The sequence below is a fragment of the Portunus trituberculatus genome, chromosome 5, assembly GCF_017591435.1.
Source record: "Portunus trituberculatus isolate SZX2019 chromosome 5, ASM1759143v1, whole genome shotgun sequence".
Classification (NCBI taxonomy): Eukaryota; Metazoa; Arthropoda; class Malacostraca; order Decapoda; family Portunidae; genus Portunus; species Portunus trituberculatus.
Window position 1 is genome coordinate 3,328,028 of NC_059259.1, and position 23,774 is coordinate 3,351,801.

Genomic DNA, 23,774 nt, shown 5'->3' on the forward strand with positions numbered 1-23,774 from the left:
CAGATCCGTGCCCCACCAGAATACACACTGGTAGCATGTGATCTGTAACCACATTAGCAGGAAATGAACCCTGACTGTTAGGTGTATGGTGCTTTAGCAGTAGTAGTGACTGACATATGTAGGTGTACAGTCCTCTAGTAGTGTCCATAATATTCTTTTGTTCTTATTTTATTCTTCTGCCAGAGGAGGAGAAGCTGATCCTGGCACTGTGCAAGTTCTGTGAAGGATCTAATGAGTGCAACAATCTCACCTTTGGATCATTCTCCGAGCCACCAACTTTCCTGGGTCGGGCATGGATGCAACTCATTGACTGTGGTGGTGTAGCCATGTTGGTGAGTCTCCTGCTGGCTCACCGTGCCCACCCCAAGCTGCGTCCGGCCCTCTTGCGAGCCATCCTGGGCGTGGAGCATAATTATTCCTATAGAGACACAGTAAGGAAGTTTTTATGTTGTGTTCCTTGCCTTCCTTTGTGTGGAGCATAGTTGTTTCTGAGACATGGTTAAGGAGTGTTTTTGTGTGTTGTGCTTCTATTAAGGCTTTGGTTTGGGTGTTGTTGTTGTCTTATGTTTTTATTTTTTTAGTAATACGTTCTGCTCCCCAGATTCTGAAGCACCTTTTGGCGGCCAAGCTCTTGCCTCAGTTGGCAGAACAGTTTGACGAGTTGATGACCAAGTACATTGAGGTGCGCCGTGACTCCCTCCCAGGAAAGTGCATCCACACCATACTGATGGGTGATGAGGAGGCTGCAGTAGGGGAAGGAAAAAGTAATGGTAGCATAGAGAAAGGGAGAGAAGTGGAGGTAGCACAGAAGGACTTAAACAGTGAAATAAACAAAATGGAAGTAGAAGAGGAAGAGAATAAACATGACATAACAAAACAGGATATGACTCACAATTCAAAGAAAGCATCCTTGACACCTTTGCAACTCAAGGACGCAAGAATAGCCCCCAAGGATTCTGGGCCTGGGGCATCTCACAGCAGCTCTTCATCAGCATCCCCAGAGACAACAAACTCCAGCAACCATCAAAGTCCCTTGCCAACCAGCTACTCAAACCCCAAGAGCCCTGGTAGTTTGTCCTGCTCTCCAAAAAGTCACCAGTCATCCGAACAAGGCTCCCCATCGTGGTCACCTCCAGCAGCAAGAAGTGAATCTCCAACCATAACTTCACCTCCATTTGTTAGCATGGCAAATGTTCATACCTCACCCCTCACCTCCCTGTTCCCTTGGAATATGGAAGCAGCTCATACTTCCCCCACCGCCTCTCCACCACACTCCCCTCGCATCCACTCCCCTCTGATTGGCTCTCCACTACGTTCAACTTCCCCAATCCGTGCACCGTCTGACTGGGAGTATGAGGATGAGGAAGAAAAAGAGGCAGATGATGATGGCCGCTTCTCCCCAACAGTTCTTGAGTCAAAGTTAAGTGAGCTGGAGGAGAGTCAGGAGGAGTTGGAGGAGGAGGAGGAGAATGAGAATGAGGAAAGGATGTCTGTGGAGGAGGAGGCAGAAACTTTGCTTAAAGAAAAGGATAATGATGAGAGCAACATTCAGAAGACAGGGAAAACTGTGGAGAATTTAACACTTGAAGGTAGTACAGAGTCACCACTAAGCCCAAACACTGGGAAGAGAGGACGAGACTCCCCACTGACCAAGATACAGGAGAAGAAGGTAAAGCTGAGTGAAGAGACTGATGGTGCTGGGAGGGCTGAGGGGAGTGATGCAGTTGATCCTTCCTCCACAAGACAGTCTCCACCACCGAGGGAGGCCAGGAGCAGCGATGTGAAGATTGGTGGACAGGATGGCAAGTCTCTCTTTGTCAATCTGAACCAAATCAAGTTCCGGGTGAGGAAAAAGGGTCAGACACGCCGCCAGCTGAGCATGAGGGAAGTCTACACACCATTGCAGGTGAGTGAGACATACAGGAGTGTGGTTTTATTATCATGTTATTAAGAAAACATATTCATTCTTACGTCGAATGGTCATCAGGAACCAAAAAACTCCGGTCTCTCTCTCAACTTCTACAATCTTTACTGTTTTGTTACGACTTCTCCCTCAGTGTCATTTCTGATGTACTCCAGTTTATGTTACATGTCACTCAAAAGTTATTCCTTCATAATAAGGTTGAAATTCCTGTACAGTAAGTCCTCGTTTTACACTAGTTTAGTATACGATAAATTCGCAGATACGATAATTGACAATTACTACCATTTTTTCAATTTACGATAAAAAAAATCGCACATACGATATTTGAAATTCCCGCTGCCTGTGATTGTGGCGCTGCACTGCGACCAAGTCAGACCAACAACAAACCAGTCACTTTCGCGCCACCATGACAAATAACAGTGAGACTGTGCTCGGTGATTTACTTACATTATTCTCTGCACTTAAGACCAATTCCTGTCCAAAATGTCACCGAAACGTAATTTGGATCTTAGTGAAGAAGTGGGTAAGGGTGAAAGAGCCAGGAAAAGTTTAATGTTGGAAACAAAGCTTGATATAGTCAAGAGAAAAGAACTTGGGGAAGGCTTGTCAGCTATAAACCGTTACCTGAATTTACCACAGTTGCTACTGTTTTGAGGAATGCTTCAAGTGTTAAGGAGGCAGCAGCTAATGCTTCAAGCCTGCAGGTAAAATTGCTGACAAAACATCGGGAACCCATTATGGATCGGATGGAGGATTTACTTAAAATTTGGATAGACACCCAAACATGCCAGCATGCCCCACTCTCGTTGAGCCTCATTTCAGAAAAGACCCTATCTATTATTGAAAACTTGAAGGTTGAGATGGATGTTTGTTTACTTTTTTCGATTGACTTTCATACCGAGCTGGAACATATTCCAGCTCGGGTAAACGGGTTTGGTTTACACTAATGTCGGTTTACAATAGCTTTTTGAGGAACGCATTTGTAGTGTAAAACGAGGACTTACTATATATTCTCCCACACACATATATTGTTTATTATATATGCATGATCTGCTCTTGGGCATGTCATTATATATAGTTTATCACTCAGAAACACCCAAAGCAAAGTTTGGGGTATAAGAGAGAGTGAAAGGTGGGTCAAGTCACCTCATCTTTATTCTCCTTTGTACTTTCATCCTATTCTGTCTACCTCTCTAATGCAAGAGTTAACCACTATTCTCAATCATTCAACTCTTTTTTTCTAGTAAACTCCTTTCCTGTGTGTGTATATCCTCCATTCTACGGCAGGAACATTTTCAAGCTTGAGGTTTTAAGACACTTGTCTTCCAGTTTTGGATGATCCTTGAAGCTGATACTTCAGTGAGCCTTCTCTCTCTCTCTCTCTCTCTCTCTCTCTCTCTCTCTCTCTCTCTCTCTCTCTCTCTCTCTCTCTCTCTCTCTCTCTCTCTCTCTCTCTCTCTCTCTCTCTCTCTCTCTCTCTCTCTCTCTCTCTCTCTCTCAACCAGTACTCCTCTTACATGAAAGAAAAGCACTACATGTAATAATGACATCACTCTTTGTACTTCATCCCTCAAGGATCAATCAGTGACTGAATCCAAGCCAAGTGAGAGGCAAAAGCACCAGCAGCACCACCAACAACAACAGGACCAGCAGCAGCAACAACAACAACAACAACAACAACAACAACAACAACAACAACAACAACAACAACAGCAGCAGCAGCAGCAGCAGCAGCAGCAGCAGCAGCAACAGGGGCAATCACACCGAGGAAGGAGTGACAGCATTTGCTCCTCCACAGTGTACTCTGACCTGACCCAGGAGGAAGCACAAAGCCTGGAGTTGCTGGAGTTGGTAGTGCGCGTCATTGGCCAGGTGAAGATGTTGCTTCTTTGTTTGGTTAGGTTTTGTTTTTATCTATTTCATTTACCTTTATTTAGTTACCTTTTTATTCCTTCATGAAAATTCCAACCATACAAAAAATTTGCTGAATTCCCCACATCACCAGAGCTGGGCACGACTTTAATTTTGTTTAGGTGCAACTTTGATTTTGTGACTTTGCTGCTATAACATTATTACAAAAGATTATTTTGAGACAGAGGTATAAAGGTGGACCAGACGAGTAATAATTACTTCACAGTATCATTATCTCATTTCAACACACTAATGATGACTTCAATTCAGTCATAAAACAGCAGATTGCTGTGACATTACGGATGGCTCCTTTCAAACCCTCACGTATGAGTGAATAATACTTTCTTGAGAAGCGAGGAACTGATGCATTATCATCCTATCATGCTCCAGGAAGTCACCATTGTATACACAATCATGTATGAAAATTTTGCGTAAATCAGATGAATACAAGTAGCAAAACAAGGACGAAATTATGAAAAATCTTTAGGAGTGAATATCTCGAAAAATAGTATTTTACAATTCGAAAATTTTCACAAAATCAGTATAAACTCTGATTGACTTTTGTTTGGTATCATTTTAAACTACAACTAAAATGCAATTTTTTGTTGGAATTAGATTTTTTATAATGTCAATAAAGACAAGATACAAGAAAGTGAGAAAAAGATTTTGGAAAAAATCCAACTCTTAACTTTAGTCCCTGGGTCAGTCAGAGTCTGACTTACCGTGTATATATACATACATATATTTAGGTTTTGAGCTATTACCAGTGCATAAGGCAACTCGCTTATCGGTGGAAGGAGTCTCTGCTCACATTGTTGGCTGAAGGGCCCTGGGGAGTCTTTCCCTCTCTACTGCTGTTGCCAGTTTCAACATACAACCACCCTCTATTTATTAATCTGACAATTAATTAACTCAGACACAAGTACCTGAAAATATAAAGGCAAAAGAAATTAACACCAAATATTTTTTCATTGCTTTTATATATTTAATTATCTATTTTTTTATTTTATGCGAGAAGGAAACTTGCCAAGGGCAACAAAACATTGAAAAAAGGCCCACTTCAATGCAAGCTCCCTAAAAGAATAGTATAGAAATAGCCAAAAGTCTGACACAGATGTCTTGAAACCTCCCTCTAAAAGAAGTCAAGTCATAGAAAGATGGAAATACAGAAGTAGGGAAAGAGTTCCAGAGATTACCAGAGAAAGGTTTGAATGATTGAGAATACTGATTAACTCTTGTGTTAGAGAGTTGGACAGAACAGGGATGAGAGGAAGAAGAAAACCTTTTGCAGCAAGGCTGCAAGAGGAGGGGAGGCATGCAGTTAGCAAGATTAGTAGAGCAGTTAGCATGAAAATAGCTATAAAAGATAGGAAGAGATGCAGCATTTCGGCAGAAAGAGGCTGAAGAGTCAGTCAGAGGAGAGGAGTTGATGAGACAAAAAGCTTTTTATTTCACCCTATCTAATAAACCTGTATGAGTGGAACCCCTCCTAAACATGCAAAAAGTACTCTGTACTAGGACAGATAAGGCCCTTGTACAGAGTTAGCAGTTGGAGGGGCGAGAAAAACTGGTGGGGACACCTCAGAATGCCTAACTTCATAGAAGCTGTTTTAGCAAGAAATGAAATGTGAAGTTTCCAGTTAAGATTATGAGTAAAGGACAGACCAAGAATATTCAGTGTGTAAGAGGGAGACAGTTGAATGTCATTGTAAGACACTTAAAAACCTATCTCCTTACAATGTTTTTCATTATTGTGAGTGCCTGTCAAGATAATGTTGTGATTTGTTACACTAACAGTGAAAGTGTTAAAATTTCCAATCAATAAATACACACAAAAACTAGTCAGTACAACAATGATGATAAGTGACAAAGTACTGATAAAAAAAATTAAAAAAAAAGCTATGCTTAGTATAAGCCTGAATGATGAAAATGCAAAATTAAGTATTTATTCGTGCTCACACACACACACACTGCGCGCTCCGTGGAGAACGGACGTGCATCTAAATAACACTCCACACGCTAAGCAATGTGCTTGAGTGAGAATAGTTATTGCTATTGAGGGGCGACCAGAGCGAGTGAACGAGTGTACAGAGTGAACGTAGCCTGGTGGCGTGTACATGGGAGTGATCGGAGGTGGGAGAACCTCCACACTCCAAACGACAGAGCGGGAACCCACAAAGGCCAGCCATAGCAGCCGCCAACGCATCCAACCACACACGTAACTACCAGGCCTGGCCCCCAGTGACCACACACCCACATGTTCCCAGGAAAAGTAAGGAAAAATGGATAGACCGGTAAGGAATAAATTACCAAATTCAAAATATGTTGATGAGGCCCAGGGAGCAAAGCCGAAAGTGGCCAGTCAAAGCATGAGTCCAGCTTCAACAGGGCAACATTGCAAGGTAGATTGGTGATGTTGGAGAAGAGATTTGAGGAGTTAGTGAAGGAATTAAAAGTTCAGAGGAGTGAGGAGGAGCAGGATAGAGAATTCCGCAAGGCTTTGAAGGAAAGAGTTAAGAGACTGGAGGAAAATGAAAACGATTGGTGGATGAGAATGCGCATTTGAAGGTGGAGGTTGAAAAATACAAGAGACGGTTGGAGGAGAAAATGGAGAGAGTAGTAAAGGAGAAAGATGACTTTAAGGAAATGATTAGTGAGCAGAATGAAAGGCTTGAAAGGGAATGGGAACTGAAGAAAACACAATGGACTGAGTCGAGGGAAGCAGAGATGGTTGGATTACAAGAAATAATTAAAGATCAGTTGAAGGAAGACAAAAAAGAAAGGTCCAAGGAACTGGTTAATGTAATGAAGAATAAGGAAACATTGATAAGGAAATAGCAGAAAAGAAGAAGAGTGTGTTAATATTTGGGATGAAAGAACAAAATATAACATATAAGCCTAAGAGAATTAAGGAAGAATTGAAAACGGTAAGAGATCTGTTCAAAAATCTAAATGATGATGAAAAAAAAGACCTACAAGAAGAAGTGGAAGAGATCCATAGACTGGGTCCGTATAAGGAGGAGTGAACAGACCGATTAAAGTAGTACTGAAGTCACAACAATCTGCGGAGGATGTCCTATATAGAACATCAAAGTTAAGAGAGATAGAAGGTTGTAAAGAGGTGTTTGTGAGAAAGAATAGAAATGAGGAAGAGAGGAGAAGATATAAGGAATTGGTGGAAGAGGCGAGAAGGAAAAATGATGAGCGGTCTGAGGAGGAAAGAGAAAAGTTTTTGGAGAGTTATAGGAGAGAGAGTCAGAAAGTGGTATGTGGAAAGAAGGAATACGGAGGAACCCCTAGAGGGAGCAGTGGGTGGACCGTAATGTATACTAATATAGATGGGATACTGTCAAGTAGATTGGAATTGCAAGACTATATGATAGTGGAGAAGCCTGATATAGTGTGTTTGACTGAGACAAAATTGCATGAAAAAACAAAGATAAATTTGGATAATAAATATAATATATGGAGAAAGGATAGGGAGAGTAAAGGTGGAGGAGGAGTTATGATTATGACGAAGAAATAAATAAATGTGGATAAGGTTTGGTATGGGAAGAACAACGCAGAAGTGATAAGCATAAGGATAAAAAGTGATGGAAAAGAATTAATAATCATGGTGACCTATGTACCTCCTAAAACAAATTCTTGGACATTAAGGAATACGACAATATGATCAAGGATACTTTACAGAGTTTGGAAAGTGTATTATCTGGAAAAAGAAAGGTGATACTAGTAGGAGATTTTAATTGTAAGGAGGTGGATTGGGAAAATCTAGTAAGTGGTGTTGGAGAAGAAGCATGGGAGAGAGATTTCTTAATCTAATGATGGAAAATATGATGGAACAGAGGGTGAAGGAAAATACTAGATATAGAGGAGATGATGAACCGGCTAGACTGGATTTGGTGTTAACAAGAGAAGTGTACCTATGTGGAGATATACAATACAAGTGTCCTTTGGGAAAGAGTGATCATGTGGTTATGGAAATGCAGATAGCAACAACACAGCGAAGGAAGGACGAGACATACAGGAGTGGTAGATTGAATTATAGAAAGATGGACACAGAAAGTTTGAAAAATTATTTCAGAAAATTAGATTGGGAGGAGATGTTACAAATCAGAGAAGTGCAAAAGAAATATGAGATTTTTATGAAATATTATAAAGAAGGAGTTATGAAATTTGTACCAAAGTATAAACCGAGAGAGGAAGGAAGAAAGGATTGGTTTAATGCAACTTGTGTTAAGGCTAAGGAAAAGAGATGTGGCTTGGAAAAGATGGAAAAGAGCAGGAATATACTAAATAAGGAGAATTATAGAGTGGCGAGAAATGAGTATGTGAGGGTAAGGAGGGAGGAAGAAAGAAAATTTGAAAAAGATATTGTAGACAAGAGTAAGGAACATCCAAAATTGTTTTACAGGTTCATAAATGGTAAACTTAAAAGAGAGAGTCCATTGAAAGATTAAAAGGAGAGCAAGGGATAGTAGATGACCCTAAGAATATAGCGGAATTGCTAAATAATAGGTTTCAGCAAGTATTTACTGAAGAAACAATGTTTGTAAAGCCACAGAATGTACAAGGAAATGTGCACATGGAGGACATTAAGATACCTAAAAAGGAGTTATATAAAATGTTGGAGGAACTTAAAGATGATAAAGCGATGGGACCAGATGAAGTTTCAGGAAAATTATTGAAGGAGTGTAGAGAAGAATTGATTGATCCATTATATGATATTATAAGGTGTTCATTAGAAACAGGGGAAGTACCAGTAGAGTGGAAGAGAGCTGAAGTGGTGCCCATTTATAAGGGAGGCAGTAAGGAAGAGCCTCTTAACTATAGACCTGTGTCTCTAACAAGTGTGGTCGGTAAGATTTGTGAGAGGGTGATAAAGAAATATTGGATACGGTTCCTGGAGGATCATAAGTTATTATCGGATCATCAATTTGGCTTCAGGAAAGGGAGGTCATGTGTAACAAATCTACTGAGCTTTTATTCAAGAGTGGTTGACAAAATACAGAGAGAGAGGATGGATGGACTGTGTATATTTGGATTTAAAGAAAGCTTTTGACAAGGTACCTCACGAGAGACTGTTATGGAAAGTAGAGATTTATGGAGGACTGAAAGGAAAAGTGTTAAAGTGGATGGAAAACTACTTGAGATGGAGGGAGATGAGAACGGTAATAAGGGATGCAAGGTCGGACTGGTTGGTGGTGGAGAGTGGAGTCCCACAAGGCTCAGTGCTGGCACCAATACTTTTCCTGGTATATATTAATGACATGCCAGAGGAGTAAACAGTTATATTAATTTGTTTGCGGATGATGCGAAGTTGTGTAGGTGTGTGAAGAGTGAAGAAGATTGTGAAATTTTACAGGCAGACCTGGATAAGATTTGGGAGTGGAGCAAGAGGTGGCAAATGGAATTTAATCTGAGCAAAAGTCATGTGATGGAGATGGGAAAGAGTGGAAGACGGCCAAGAGGGTCATATAAGATGGGTGAAGAAGTAGTGTTGAAAAAGGTGGAAAAGGAAAAGGATTTGGGAGTGATAATACAAGACCATGGGCAGTTTGAGGCTCATATTGATAAGATGTTTGGAGAAACGTATAATTTGATAAAAATATTGGATTAGCCTTCCATTATATGGATAAAGATATGATGAAGAAATTAATTAGTATGGTAATTAGACCAAGATTGGAATATGCTGGAGTGGTTTGGTCCCCTTATAAAAAGAAGCATATAAGGAAGTTGGAGAGATTGCAGAGAATGGCAACAAAAATGGTTCCGGAATTGGCAGAAATGACCTATGAGGAGAGATTAAAAGAAATGAATTTGCCTACCTTGGAACAAAGAAGAGAAAGAGGAGATTTAATACAGGTTTATAAACTGTTGAATGGACTGGATGAAGTGGATAATGAGCAAATGATGTTGAGAGAGGAAAACTTAAGTAGAACTACAAGATCACATAGTAAAAAGATAGCCAAGGGAATATGCTTGAAGGATGTGAAAAAATATAGTTTCCCACAAAGATGTGTGGAGGTGTGGAATGGTTTGAGTGAGGAGGTGGTGTCAGCAAGGAGTGTGCATAGTTTTAAAGGAAAGTTGGATGTGTGTAGATATGGAGAAGGGGCCACACGAGTATGATACTCAGGCCCTGTAAAATTACAACTAGGTGAATACAACTAGGTGAATACAAAGGGAAATGTTCAGCGAGATCACAACTAACTTTAATGGAGAGTTCACAGTATCCCCTGAACTAGTGCTATTAGACCTCGCTGGGAGTAAATTATCATTTCAGTAGGTGTCTACTATCTCCTCCTCTACTACTACTACTTCATTTTGCCCACATGTCAGTTTGCCCTCAAGTCAGTTCACCCAAAAGTTGGGTGAGTTTGCCTGCACTCAGGAGTCAGTTTGCCCACACAAAGGAGTCACTTCATTCACATGAATGAATCATGTATTAAAAGCTATTGTCTGATTTATAGATATTGATAGCTGAACTTTTTGATACTGATAGCCATTTGGAACGAATTAAGTTCCAGTATTGAATCTCTACTGTAAAATGCATTTAAGAAAATAAGGTTGGTAAATCTGCTTTCACACATGCTTTGGCTTTGAAAATGTACTAAAATACTACATTAGAATTACATGTAGAATGATAGAATAAAAAGAAAAAATTATGAATATTACCGCTCTTGTCTCTCACAGTCACTGCTGATGCCATATGCCAGATACATGTTAACATCTCACAGTAGGATTGGTACATAGGCTACTAGCAAATATTAAAGTTTATGAATGCAGAATATTGGGCTCTAATAATGATCTAAATGCATTTGAGAGTCTTCAAATGTCAGGTGAAATCCTTCACTTCTTATTCAGAGCTTAAATCTGCTCATTCATCTTTTTTTCACTTCAATGTCTGGCAAAACTGGGTGCATCTTACGAGCCCATGCATCTTATGGGCCATCAAATACATTAATTCCATGTGTTAGGGTTTTGGATTTGATGATGCTACCTGCCTACTTATTTCATTACTTGTGCTTCATAAGTACAGCACCTTTACTTTTTTCTTTTTTTCCTCTTTCTTATGTGTTTATGAAGAATAATGAGTTGTGTTGCCCCAAGGTTGCCCATGTGAAGGAAGCCATCAAACCTGTGTGCCGTGAGTTTGTGCCACGCATCATGACCTATTTGTCCAAGGTGCAGGTCATCCACAAGTCAGCCACACGCATGCTGGTCACCATAGCCAGGTAAGCCAGATCATCAGGTTATCACCTAACCATTTCCCAGGTAACAGGTATTTGTGATTGGTAGTGATATGTGACACTTCTTATTAATTTGGGTAACTAGGTACTCTAAAATTTAAGCTGATCTTTCTCTCTTTTTGGTGTCATTTGTATTCTAACCTTGCACAACATTTTAATAAAGATTGAAGAGAAGGACTAGGCAAATTAAACTCCAAACACATTAAGTTTGAAGAGAAGAAACAGTCAAATCAAACTTGAAACACATTATCATTAACTTCTGACAACATCATTTTCATGGCAACACAGCAAGAAAAGTCATTAACTTATGACATGATTCTTTCACTGCAACACTATCTCATATTCATCACCTTCACCACTGTAGCTTTGTACCACTCAAATCTGTGCTTCTGTGCCACAGGAATACTCAGAGCATACAGCCGTTACTGGACAGCCTGTTTATTCCCTATGTGGGTGTTGAGTTGGGGGAGGCGGGTGATCCAGAGTCTCCCAATGGGTGTTCACAGTGTAAGATTCTGTCAGAAGGTTCATCAGCATTCCTGGACCAGATGGTGAACTTCTTTAACCACATCCACCAGTACGGGCAGTGCGAGGTGTCCAGCCGCCTGCACCCGTCACGAGAACTTTTGGTGCGTGAGGGGTGTGCTGTAGCCTTGCCTCACATCACAAGGTAAGTGTGTACAGGTCTTCTTTCAAGGTGGAGATCTGTTCCCACATCATGTTGTAAACCAATTTTGTGTCTAGGTCTGAACCAGGCTAAGTAAGCACCTACACTATACACCCAACTCTTGGGTTTTGCACTACTTGAGTTTCATGAACCTCGAGTTTTCCACTTAATCCTAAATTCTTAACAACCCGAGTTTCATGTATTATTGTCACAAGTTTCACTCTGTTTTGACAACTATTGGTCGTGTTTACTTGACGTTTGCATCATACTTGCTGCTTCAAGACGAACTTTCATATATATAGCACTGATTACCGTATATTGTGGTTTGTAAGTCAATCTAACACATTAATCGATCTATATAATTGATCCCAAAATGTTGTACTATAGGTTTACTTTGCAGGTAAGTCAACCTCCTAAACTATTATTTATCCTGGCTCAATGTTAGCTTGAGTCACTAAGTACTGGATTGTAATTCAAGTTTTATCTACAGTAAAATAAATAAAACAATTAAAACAGATTGAAAAACACCACCAACTTCAAGAATTTCAGTTTTTACTTTTTTTTTTTCTTTGCTCACCTGTTTGACCACTATATCAGACAAATATTTACTTTTACTAACAGTAAGTGTCCAACCACCTACAGTCCAACTTCAAATGTTGGAACACAAAGTAACCACTACTCATGGGGACAACACACAGAAACAAAAATGACTGTTAATCATGGGGACTGCACATACTCCTGAAAGGAATATGTTAAAGGGTGATGTGATTATTTCATAGACAAGATATTCAGGGAGGCCAGATAGGACTCCTGGCTTGGTGGAGACGGCCTCTTCCTCCACCATGTTGTTGAGGGGATTGATACTGTGTTATTTGATGGCTCATAAGACACACCTTTTTCTCCAAAATAAGTCTCAGGAGTGACCCAGTGTTCTATGAGGCCAAGGTTCAGCATTGAGACAATGGTTGGTGGCAACAGAGGCTCAAAAATCAAACCCCAGACATTCACAGAGGTAAACAAAGTGATGATAGGTACTACACCACAAAACAACTTTTTCTTTCAAGGTACCAATATATAATAGGTCAAACTTACTGGTAATTTATATAGAATGACATCAGTCAGGAAGAATTTGCCAAGTGACCATGCACCATGCATTGTATGAACCAGAACAAATGCAGTCAGTGTCAGTGATCTTGATCTTGACACAGGCAAGCTTCATTGCATTCTTTAGTGTGATGCCATTACTACTTGACATAAGACACATTTTCATACAATTAAAATTGCACCTATCTTTTAACATTCTTACTTTGCATTCATGTAAATAAATAATGATATAAAAAAATTATGATTATTAGCCCTGTAGTCTCTGACTCTCTCACAGTCACTGCCAATGCCATATGCCAGGTACATGTTTACATTTCACAAGTCACAGCAGGATTGGTGTGTAGCCTACTAGCAAAGATCAAAGTTTTTAAATGCAAAATATTGGGATCTAATAATGATCTAAATGCATGCAAGTCTTCAAATATCAGGTAAAATCCTTCACTTCATATCTGCTTAAATCTGCTCAATTTTTTTTTTTTTTTCAATGTCTGTCAAAAAGTGGGTGCGTCTTATGAGCCATGCATCTTACGAGCCATCAAATAATTCTGTAACACGTGGCAGAGGTTTTTTTCAAATGTTGCCATGATTTGATGGTGGTGGTGGTCAGCATGTCCCCTCAGGACATGCTGACGGAAAGCCACCTACAGCCCAAGCCTTAACCCCTTCGCGCCGGATGTTAAAAAAGCCCGCTTGTATGATATACGGGTGGTAGTGCCGCGCGCCCGAGCGCAGGAAACTCGTGCAAGCTTGTCATACTTGTCGTCTTTGTGTATTATGCTGCTAATTTTTAGTCACTATATCGCCTTCGAAGAGGAAAGTGGACGCTTCTCTCTTCGGAGAAAAAGAGAGAGAGAGAGAGAGTGTGACATTTGCTAATATTTTAGACACAAGCGGGACGCATGTAGCTTATGTTTCGAGAGGAAGAGGGAAGGAGGGAAGGAGAGGGAAACGAAGGGAGGAGAGAGAGAGAGAGAGAGAGAGAGAGAGAGATTTAGAAAATTTGTTGTTTTGTGTGTGTGTGTGTGTGTGTGTGTGTGTGTGTGTTTTCACGAATGTTACAAGGCGGAACACATGTAACTTATCTTTTGAGAGGGAGAGGGGGAGGTTGGGAAGGGAGATGGGGAGGGAGGAAAGGGAGATGGGGAGGGAGGAAAGGGAGATGGGGAGAGGAGGAGATGGAGATGGAGGAGAGAGAGAGGAGAGAGAGAGAGAGAGAGAGAGAGAGAGAGAGAGAGAGATGGGAACAGTCTATGCCATTGGGTAATTTTAGACACATAAGCATGTAGCTTATCTTTAGTGATTGGTGGAGACAAGGATGGTGGGAGGAGCACTAGGATTTCAAGGACAGCATATGGCGTGTGTAGTTGGTATCCAACACATTATACGGGACAACTGAACTGAAGAAAGCTCAGAAAAGAAATATGACGTCTACGTAGGCGTCACCGTATTTGCTACTGGGGCTTCATGACGTCCACATAGGCGTCACCGTAGTGAAGGGGTTAAAAAGCACAATTTCCTGCCTTTCAAAGATAAGCTTGAGCTTATAAGAAAGTGTGAGGCAGGTGTAGCTCACAGTATCGTTGCAGCACAAATGGGTGTCCGTAGATCAACAGTATCAACAATTTGGAAGAACAGGGACAAGTACTGCGAGACCGCTGCAATTGTTTTTATTTCCAAAAATGTACTGTATATATATATATATATATATATATATATATATATATATATATATATATATATATATATATATATATACACACAGGTAACTCTCGATTTACGCGATAGATGCATTCCAAGAGGCATCGCGTGTATCAAAATTCACGTAAAACAAACTTGTAATTCTCATAAGAAACAATAGATAATAAGGGGGATGCAGGATGTGGTCCAAAAAAATTCATACAAAATACTCTTTTTATTTGGCTAAATTAACATGTTTTTATTATTTACCATTCTAAATACTAGAAGTGTATTTAAAGTAAAGGGAAAAGCAAGAAATTATAAGAGAAAGCAAAAAATAATAAGGGAAAACAACAAATAAAAAAATACGTAAACACAACACTCACTGCGTCACTGCCTTCACCACTCACACCACAGTCAGTCACCATCTTCCTCTGAGCTTTTCCACTTTATCGAAAATCCACTTATCAAAAATAACCACATATGCAGAAGAAGATGAAGGATGTTTTGAGGCCATCTTGGTGAATTATAGGCAGATTGAAGGGATTCCATCTGTACTCAGTGCTGGCAGACTGCACATGAGGCACGATAAGAGTGGGAGCTGGATCCAAGATTCTTTAACAATGCCAAAGCAACCTCCTACCGTGAAATGGCATCCATGAATGCTTGGAGGGACGGTAACGAGGTTGCTATCAGGCTGTTCTCAGATTGGTGGGAACACCACCTCTGGAGGTGGTGTTACTGTCTTATATATGCATTTATGTTCACAAAACATTTCTATTAGCTTTTTACAAACCTTGCCCCCAAGAAAGGATTGTTTTGTAATGCATAAAGTGAAATCTTACATGGAATACCAAAAAATAAAGCAGAGGTGAGATCGGCCACAGACAAGGTGGAGACTTGCAGCGACTTGGCCACTTCTTCTTGTGGCCCTTTTACTTGCATGTTGCTTTCACTATGATATTTATGTTTCTACTCCTCTATTGCCTGCTATAATGGATATCATATCTTAGTATTCATATATGCTCATGCCATGAGGATAACCTTGACTCCGTGGCACTGAGTGATAGTGAATTACTAATGAAATACTGCGGTATTTCATTAGTAATTCACTATCACTCAGAAATGTTGTTTTGTGAACATAAATACATATATAAGACAGTAACACCACCTCGAGAGGTGGTGTTCCCAGCAACCTGAGAGCAGCCTGATAGCAACCTCGTTACTGTCCCTCCAAGCGTTCATGGATGCCATTTCGTGGCAGGAAGTTGCTCTGACATTGTTAAAGTTTCTTGGATCCAGCTCCTGGCAGCCAATGAGCATTTTTAGGCCGGCTACCAACCTCCACCTGCCCACAGCAATGAATCTTTGTGGGTGCTATTTTACAAAGATTGGTATATGAGCAGGAGGTTGCTATGGAGGTTGTCTGTACCAACATAGACAACAACCTCCTTCTTGGATCCAGCCCCAGAGCTCCCACCTATCAGCCAGCTGCGGAACTCTCTGGCGGATAGTTTGAAATTGCGTCTGACGCTTAGTTTGAAAATGTGGTTGGGCCAAATTGCGTATAAGCAAACCGATCGCACAAATTGAATTAATTATAATATTTTTTCGGTCGCGTTATAACAAAAACACGTAAATCAAACACGCGTAAATCGGGAATTATAGTAAGTCCTCGTTATACGGTACATATGCGTTCCTAAAAACCTTACCTTAAATTGAAATTACTGTATACTGAACCCATTGTAACATGTAATAATAGGGAATGCATTCCAGCACGTCAAAAGTCACCCCTACAGAAATTAAAATAAATGAAAATAGTCATATAAAATAATGTGAAGCACTGCGCAAAAGAAATACAGTAAAAGTCCTTAAATCCGGAAGTCATGGGGGTTCAGGCATTCCGGATTCTAGGATTTTCCAGATTGTAAGATAGTAAGGCTGAAAGTAAGATTAAAATCTTGAGGGTACTATGTAAACCCCACTAAACTAACCCCAACTTGCTATATCTCCTTGTAGTACACTTAACCCTCGGCTATCGCGCCCAATTGGGGCCGAAATAGCCACACCATTGCTGAAAACGTGATAGCCGAATTGATCTTGGCGGAAAGGCGGTTTTGGCCAATGAGTGCTCAGATATTCCGTGACGTCATGGCTGGGCGCGCGATAGCAGGCATCTGAGATCGCGATAATGAAATTTTAGCAGCTTTTCATGGGTGCGTGATAGCAATAAAACGCGATAGTCGAAGTCACGATAGCCGAGGGTTGACTGTACTGTCATAACATCTTACAGGGATTGCTACTACCACCAGTCCACTGTGTACTTCCTCACCACACCACACAAGATTTACATAGGGTTTTTTTTTTTTTCTTGAAGATTTGTCAGACTATGGGGGGAGTGGCATGGGCCTTTCCAGCCATTATGGCGCCCATATGTGATTATTGCTCTTTTCCTACTTGTCAACTTGTATTTGTGTAGGTGATTTCACTATTTTACGTAGGCTATTCCACCATCCACATATACTGAGAAGTTTGAGTGATTGTACTGTACTGTACCCCACATAATATGTATACAGTCCACAATATTTATGTCACACTTTATAATGTAATTTAAGTATAATACAAAACACATTTCATTACATAAAACATTTACTGATGTCTGATAAAGGGAAACAAAAAGAAAGGAAGGCCTCCAACATCATACACCAGCCAATCACGTCACCGGCGTTGAGTGTACACCAGCTGGACCACCCATGCAGATAACAGGACTCTGCAACACACACACACACACGCACGCACGCACACAAGCACGTACGCACATCACCTACAGAAACATAAAACACCATTTATAATACCTCCAAATATTATTTTCTTACAAGTTTGTGTTAAACTCAATGTCGGTGATGACATGTTCGGTTTCGGCTATTATTATTATATATTTATTACTATTATTTCTTAATTTTTTACATATTTAACTCAGCCTTTCAAATTTTCCGGATTATAAGGATTTCTGGATTATGAGGTTCCAGATTTAGGGACTTTTACTGTAAACAGAAAATTTTACTTGCCATGTATTCTATCAGATGATGTCCCCCTGAGGCTAAGGGACAGTAGGGTTTTCAGCCCTTACTCATCTTCCACTGAGTGGGCAGATGAGGATAAGACATCGTCATCTGCACTGTCGGAAGCAGATGTGGAAGGGCCAACTGTAGCAGGGTCGGCACGTTTCAATGGTTTGAAGAAAGAGGATATGAAGGAAGGGCCAGCTGTAGAATCGTCGGCAGCGGATGTGGAAGGGCCAGCTGTAGCAGGGTCAGCAGGTGTGACAGGGATGGCATGTCTGACTGGCTTGAAGAACGAATAGATGAAGGACTGTTTAGTTTTCTTGTTTTTTCATCATAGATTTCTTGATAAATCTTGACACTTTTCTCTACGTCATGAGCTACTTTGCTACTCCTGGCAGGATTTGGGTCACGTTCCTTCAGGGTTTCCAGAGCTTTTTCGATACCACCGAGACATTCTCTAAGAGTTTTGATGTCCAGGCCACACACAGGTTCTTCTTCCTTGTCTCCCTCTTTTTCTGCCTCCTGTGATGCCTTGTCTAGCTCTATAAGTTTGTCATTTGAGAGAGGTTCACCATGGCTTTCCAAAAGATCTTGAACATCATCATCATCAACTTCATCAAAACTAGCCCTATGGCACAGATTTATTATGTTATTTCTGATTGCACCGATGTCGTCTAAAGCGAAGCCTGGGAAGTCATGCGCGCATTCTGGCCATACTTTATTCCATGTCAAGTTCATGGTAGATGTTTTTACTTCATCCCAAGATGACTTGATGTTATCTAAGGCATGCTTGATGTTATATGATTTCCACCATTCTCTAATAGTGGGTTTGCCAGGCCCATCTGTGCCCTTTATCAGTTGCTGCATGGTTTGCCGCTGTTAGTAGGCTTTAGATGTTTACCATGGTTATTATGAATATATTTGTGCTTACAATAGATCTTTTAATATTCCATTTATTCATCTAATTAATAATGCATGTAAGTAATATGTAATGCAGTTAAAAAAAAGGGGGAGGGGAAGAGATAACAGGTTCCAAGGGTGGTCAAGTTAAAGTCAGTACTGTGAGTGGCGGGGAGGTGTGGCGTGGATGACGTCATCACCCTTGCTCACCCCACACTGGGCCCTCTCGGATGACACAAGTGGGTACCATATCTGTGAATTTTTCTTACCGTATATTGAATCGAGGGTAGTAATTTCCAAATACCGTAACCATGAATTTACCGGATAAAGAACTACCGTATAACGAGGACTTGCTATATATGTGTATATATATATATACATATATATATATATATATATATATATATATATATATATATATATATATATATATATATATATACACACACACACACACACACTGTGGAGACTCAATACTCGAACTTAATTAGTTCCAAATGGCTGTTTGAGTACTAAAAAGTTTGAGTATTGATACCTATAAATCGGGTAATTTGTTCCAGCCATTGCCAAACCCAAGATTACAAAAAAAGCAGCGGTTTAATTTTGCAGTCGCTGCTAGCATTGACGCACAGAAGCAGGGTTAGCCTGTCTTTCATGGGCTTGTGTCCTGGCAAACACTTCTCTTCCTTTGTTATATATAGAATCATGTTTGGTAGGTTTTTTTTAAAAACAGGCCGGTTTCATCACTATTAACTCCTAAAACTCAGGATGTTGGGATTTTTAGCTCGCGCTAACTCGGGAGGTTTGGCGAGAAACCACAAAATGCCTGTATTCACATACTGATTACACTCAGAAATTCAATAAATGAGTGAGAACAAATGGTGTTCTGCCCACAAGCAACTCTTCCTCTTTGCAATGCAAAAAAACCAGAAGTCTAGATGCAGATGCTATGGTTACCAAAATATCACAGGTTGAATGAGATGGTATCATTGGTGTACATGGATGGCCTTGTGTCTGATCAGGTCCAGCGGCCTTGGCTAGAGCGATAGAAATCAGGCCCCTAGTATCCTCTCTCTCTCTCTCTCTCTCTCTCTCTCTCTCTCTCTCTCTCTCTCTCTCTCTCTCTCTCTCTCTCTCTCTCTCTCTCTCTCTCTCTCTCTCTCTCTCTCTCTCTCTCTCTCTCTCTCTCTCTCTCTCTCTCTCTCTCGATCAAGATATTTGCAAAGTGATCTACAATGGTTTGTATATTTTTTACAAAAACATATATAAAATACATACAATAAGAGTTTCTGGTGGTGGTGGTGGAGGAATGTCCTCCCCCTCGGTGGTTGAACCTCCTATATCCGTATCAGAGCCCAGAACATCACTATCTTCCCTCTCTATAATTGTAGAAACAGTTAATTCCAAAGCCCTTTTGATACCACTCTCATTCAAAAGTTGTCTCCCCGCAACTCGGCGAGAGACCCAAGGTGTAGAAGTATGACACGCGGGAGAGGTGGCAGAATCAGACACCATGAAATCACTGTTGCTCCCACCATTCATCATGGGAGTTGGTGACACAGTGACGTACAGCATATGTTTACTCCTGTCTTGCAGGCTTGCCGTGCCTCACAACAGAATGAATTCCCGTTCTTTTCTTGAAATTCACAAACCACCCTTTACTTGCTTTAAAACTATCATTGGAATCAGATGTAGTATCAAAAATAAGATCACAATCCAACAGCCTAGCCTTCGCACAAATTATGCCCTCTGACAAAGAATCACCAGCCATCTGCCTTTGGTTTATCCAATCAACAATTTTTCCATTTCTTCCACTGCCACAGGTTGCTTGAATTGCCTTTTCACACCAATCACCACATCAGCTCTTTTAATGAGCTCTGTCCTCTTCAGTATTGTGGCTACTGTAGATTTAGCCATATAGTACTCAGCTGCAAGATTGGTTATTCTTCCTCCTTTCTTGTACAAGCAACTCCCACTTAACAAACGGGTCATGTTCTTAAAAAAACATTCGTTGCGCGAATTTTCGTTAAGCGAACCAATTATAACAAATTTAACCCGTGATTTGAACTTCCATTGAGAGTAAACAAAGCAAGAGTGCATCATAGTACAGTAAAAGGTTTAATGAAAGTAAAAATTATGAAGTTAAACATTTAAACAGTTTGATTTAAGTCATTATACAGTGGTATTTCGACATATGATTTTAATTAGTTCTGTGATGATCATCGTATATAAAAAAAATCGTATATCATATAAATTTTTCCCATAGAAATCAATGGAAATAAAATTGATTCGTTCTTGTGATATGAATTTACCACACTCCCCCCAAAAAACTTAACATGCTTTAAATACCAACCAAATATAGATTTAATATAAGATAAATACAATGTTTATTGTATGCATGATATATTGCTCAAAATAACAACTTAACCTGCAAAACTCGGGACATTTTGATAGACATTCATCACGGAAGACTTGAGCATGTCGATAGATGTTTAGGCTTTTTATGGCTATATTTTGGCTATTTTCTTCCCGTTTTCTTTACTTGTAAGCTGGCAACACTCATCAGAAGTAAACATATGCTTTACGTCACTGTGTCACCAACGATAAATGGTAGGAGTGATCGACGGTGATTTCACATGTCTGATTCCGCCACCTCTCCCGCGCGCCTTACTTCTATACCTCGGGTCTCTCGCCATGTTACGGGGAGACAACTTTTGAATGAGAATGGTATCAGAACAGGAGAGGGAGAGAGAGAGAGAGAGAGAGAGAGAGAGAGAGAGAGAGAGAGAGAGAGAGATGATACAAGGGGCCCATTTTCTCTCGCTCCAGCCAAGGCAGCTGAACCCAATCGGACACGAGGCCCCGTAAACCGATGATACTACCTCATTCAACCTGTGATATTTTGGTAACCAAGACATCTAGAGACTTCTGATTTTTTGCATTGTTAAGAGGAAGAGTTGCTTGTGGGCAGAAAACCATTTGTACTCACTCGTTTATTGAATTTCTAAGTGTAATCATTATGTGAATACAGGCTATTTTGTGTGTTTCTTGCCAAACTTTTACTTTTGGGACCCTAGAGTTCACAAAACTTAAGAAAAAATACACACTGCCGAGGAGCACGGACACATATGTGCACAAAGGATGAACAACGATACACAACGCGAGCTGAATGTTCGGGTGGACGCGGATAGCCGAGCAATCGCTGCGCCGCCTACTAATGGCTATTCGTATCTGAAAAGTATCGTTGTATTTCAAGGCATAAATTATATAAAATTTTTCGTCGTATATAAAAAAAATTGTATGTTAGAGCGATCATATCTCGAAGTACCACTGTAATGTACACTAATGTATGTATGTAATGTTACGTTCACCAGTTAAATGGGTAAGATTGGCATCGGGGAGCCGGTGAACAATAACAATAAAAAGAAAACACTGCAGGTTCAACTGGTGAGGATATGCAAAGGGGGCACTTTAGAAGCTATTTAATAACCCAATAACAATGAAACTGACATACACATATAGATATAACATGAAATACATGAAAATGACATACACATATACATGTAACACACAAACAAATACAACAATAAAGAACCCAACTTAATACCTAACAATAATACTAATCCTATATGGAGGCAATATGGAAAAAACGGGATGAGGGGAAGTGATACTTATGAGGTGTCACAGTGGTGAAGTGCTAGGTGAGGTGGATCCTACGGTAGTCCAAGAGGCGTTGTGTTCATTGGTTGAGGCCTTGACCTCGACTCACTTCCAGAAATCAGGGAGCTTGAGTCGAATGGGGTCGCGTGAATCCAACTTCGGGACAGTAACAGGGCTTCATGAGACGGTGATGTGGAAGGTGAGGTGGAGAGGTGGCGAACGAGGTAGCAAGAGGAGGAGGTGATGGTAGTGGAGTATGTTACGGACAGGCCGTAACAGTAAGTAACTTTATGATGATGATCTTAAATTAATGAAGGGAGGGAGAGTGGAGCGGGAAAGACGTTAACTGGCAACCCGTGGAATTTAAACAAATGTCACATCATTGTACCGCATACAAAACTTATGTACCACATTTCCACAAGGCTTTTCATTTTATCCATTGCACAGTCACGAGTTCAGGTGGCTCTTTTAGCTTGCAAGGAAGATAACGAAGATATGGTCTCACCAGCCTTCTTGATAGAGTCTACTGACTTGAAAATAGTAGAGACAGTAGATAGAGTCAAGCCATGGTGGCGAGCAGTGCTATTAGTTTTCTTGCCTCTCTCGTGTCTGTGAATAATATCCAGCTTCACTTCAAGAGTAAGAGACTTCCTGGTCTTCTTAGCAATGGTAAGCAGCATTACAGGGCATTTTGGTGGCATGTTGAGCGAGGGAAGATGAACTGTTGCTGAGACTTATTGTTTTGAACTAGGGAGAGTGAGTGGTGCGCATTTTGTCCACGAGAGGCGCTGGTGTATTCAAAAGCCTGTCGGCTTGCGTGATATGGTGGGGCTTTCAAACTTGGAAATAACTACCTAGATAAAATTTCGTTAAAGTGAGTTTGGTGTTCGTTATACGAGTAGATGGTAATAAAAGGAAATGTTTGTTGTAGCGAAATTTTGTTGTGTGAACATTCATTAAGCGGGGGTTGCCTGTATTTATCAATAATCTCCTTTTTCCTTTCAATGGTTGTCACTACATTCTTTCTTGTAGGCTTATTCTCACCACTAACAAGCCTCTTCAGCACCATTGTAAGCTTCTAAATGGAAAAAAAAAAAATGCGGAGAAAGCACAGGACAATGTTATTCTTATGACAGCGAAGGATAAACTGGCTGTGGTGGACCGGTGGGGCGAGTGGGGCCAGCGGGAAGGGAGAGACCCTTTTTGTTTACAGCCACGTTGATGGACGTTCGACTAATAGGTATTTTTTCGAGTATTAAGTCGAAGTTTTGCGTTCAACTATTGAAAAGTTTGACTATTTAGATGTTCGAATAATGAGTCTCCACTGTGTGTGTGTGTGTGTGTGTGTGTGTGTGTGTGTGTGTATATATATATATATATATATATATATATATATATATATATATATATATATATATATATATATATATATATATATATATATATATATATATATATATATATATATATATATATATATATATATATATATATATATATATATATATATATATATATATATATATATATATATATATATATATATATATATATACACAGAAGCTCCCAACTTACAAACATAATGGGGACCGAGAGGCTGTTCGTAACTCCAT

At 40.1% G+C, this 23,774-nt stretch overlaps 1 protein-coding gene across 2 annotated transcripts in view; it reads left to right on the plus strand.

Moving 5' to 3' along the window:
* Nucleotides 1-23,774, plus strand: part of LOC123514282 — a 93,137-nt gene that overhangs the window by 54,760 nt on the left and 14,603 nt on the right. Inside the window, exons 6-10 of one of the 2 annotated variants that reach the window (XM_045272095.1) lie at nucleotides 184-431; nucleotides 602-1,906; nucleotides 3,500-3,796; nucleotides 10,949-11,073; nucleotides 11,489-11,758. In XM_045272095.1, the coding sequence (XP_045128030.1) occupies nucleotides 184-431; nucleotides 602-1,906; nucleotides 3,500-3,796; nucleotides 10,949-11,073; nucleotides 11,489-11,758 (2,245 nt within the window). The remainder of the gene's footprint in view (nucleotides 1-183; nucleotides 432-601; nucleotides 1,907-3,499; nucleotides 3,797-10,948; nucleotides 11,074-11,488; nucleotides 11,759-23,774) is intronic. The other variant, XM_045272103.1, reaches the window with a different exon arrangement.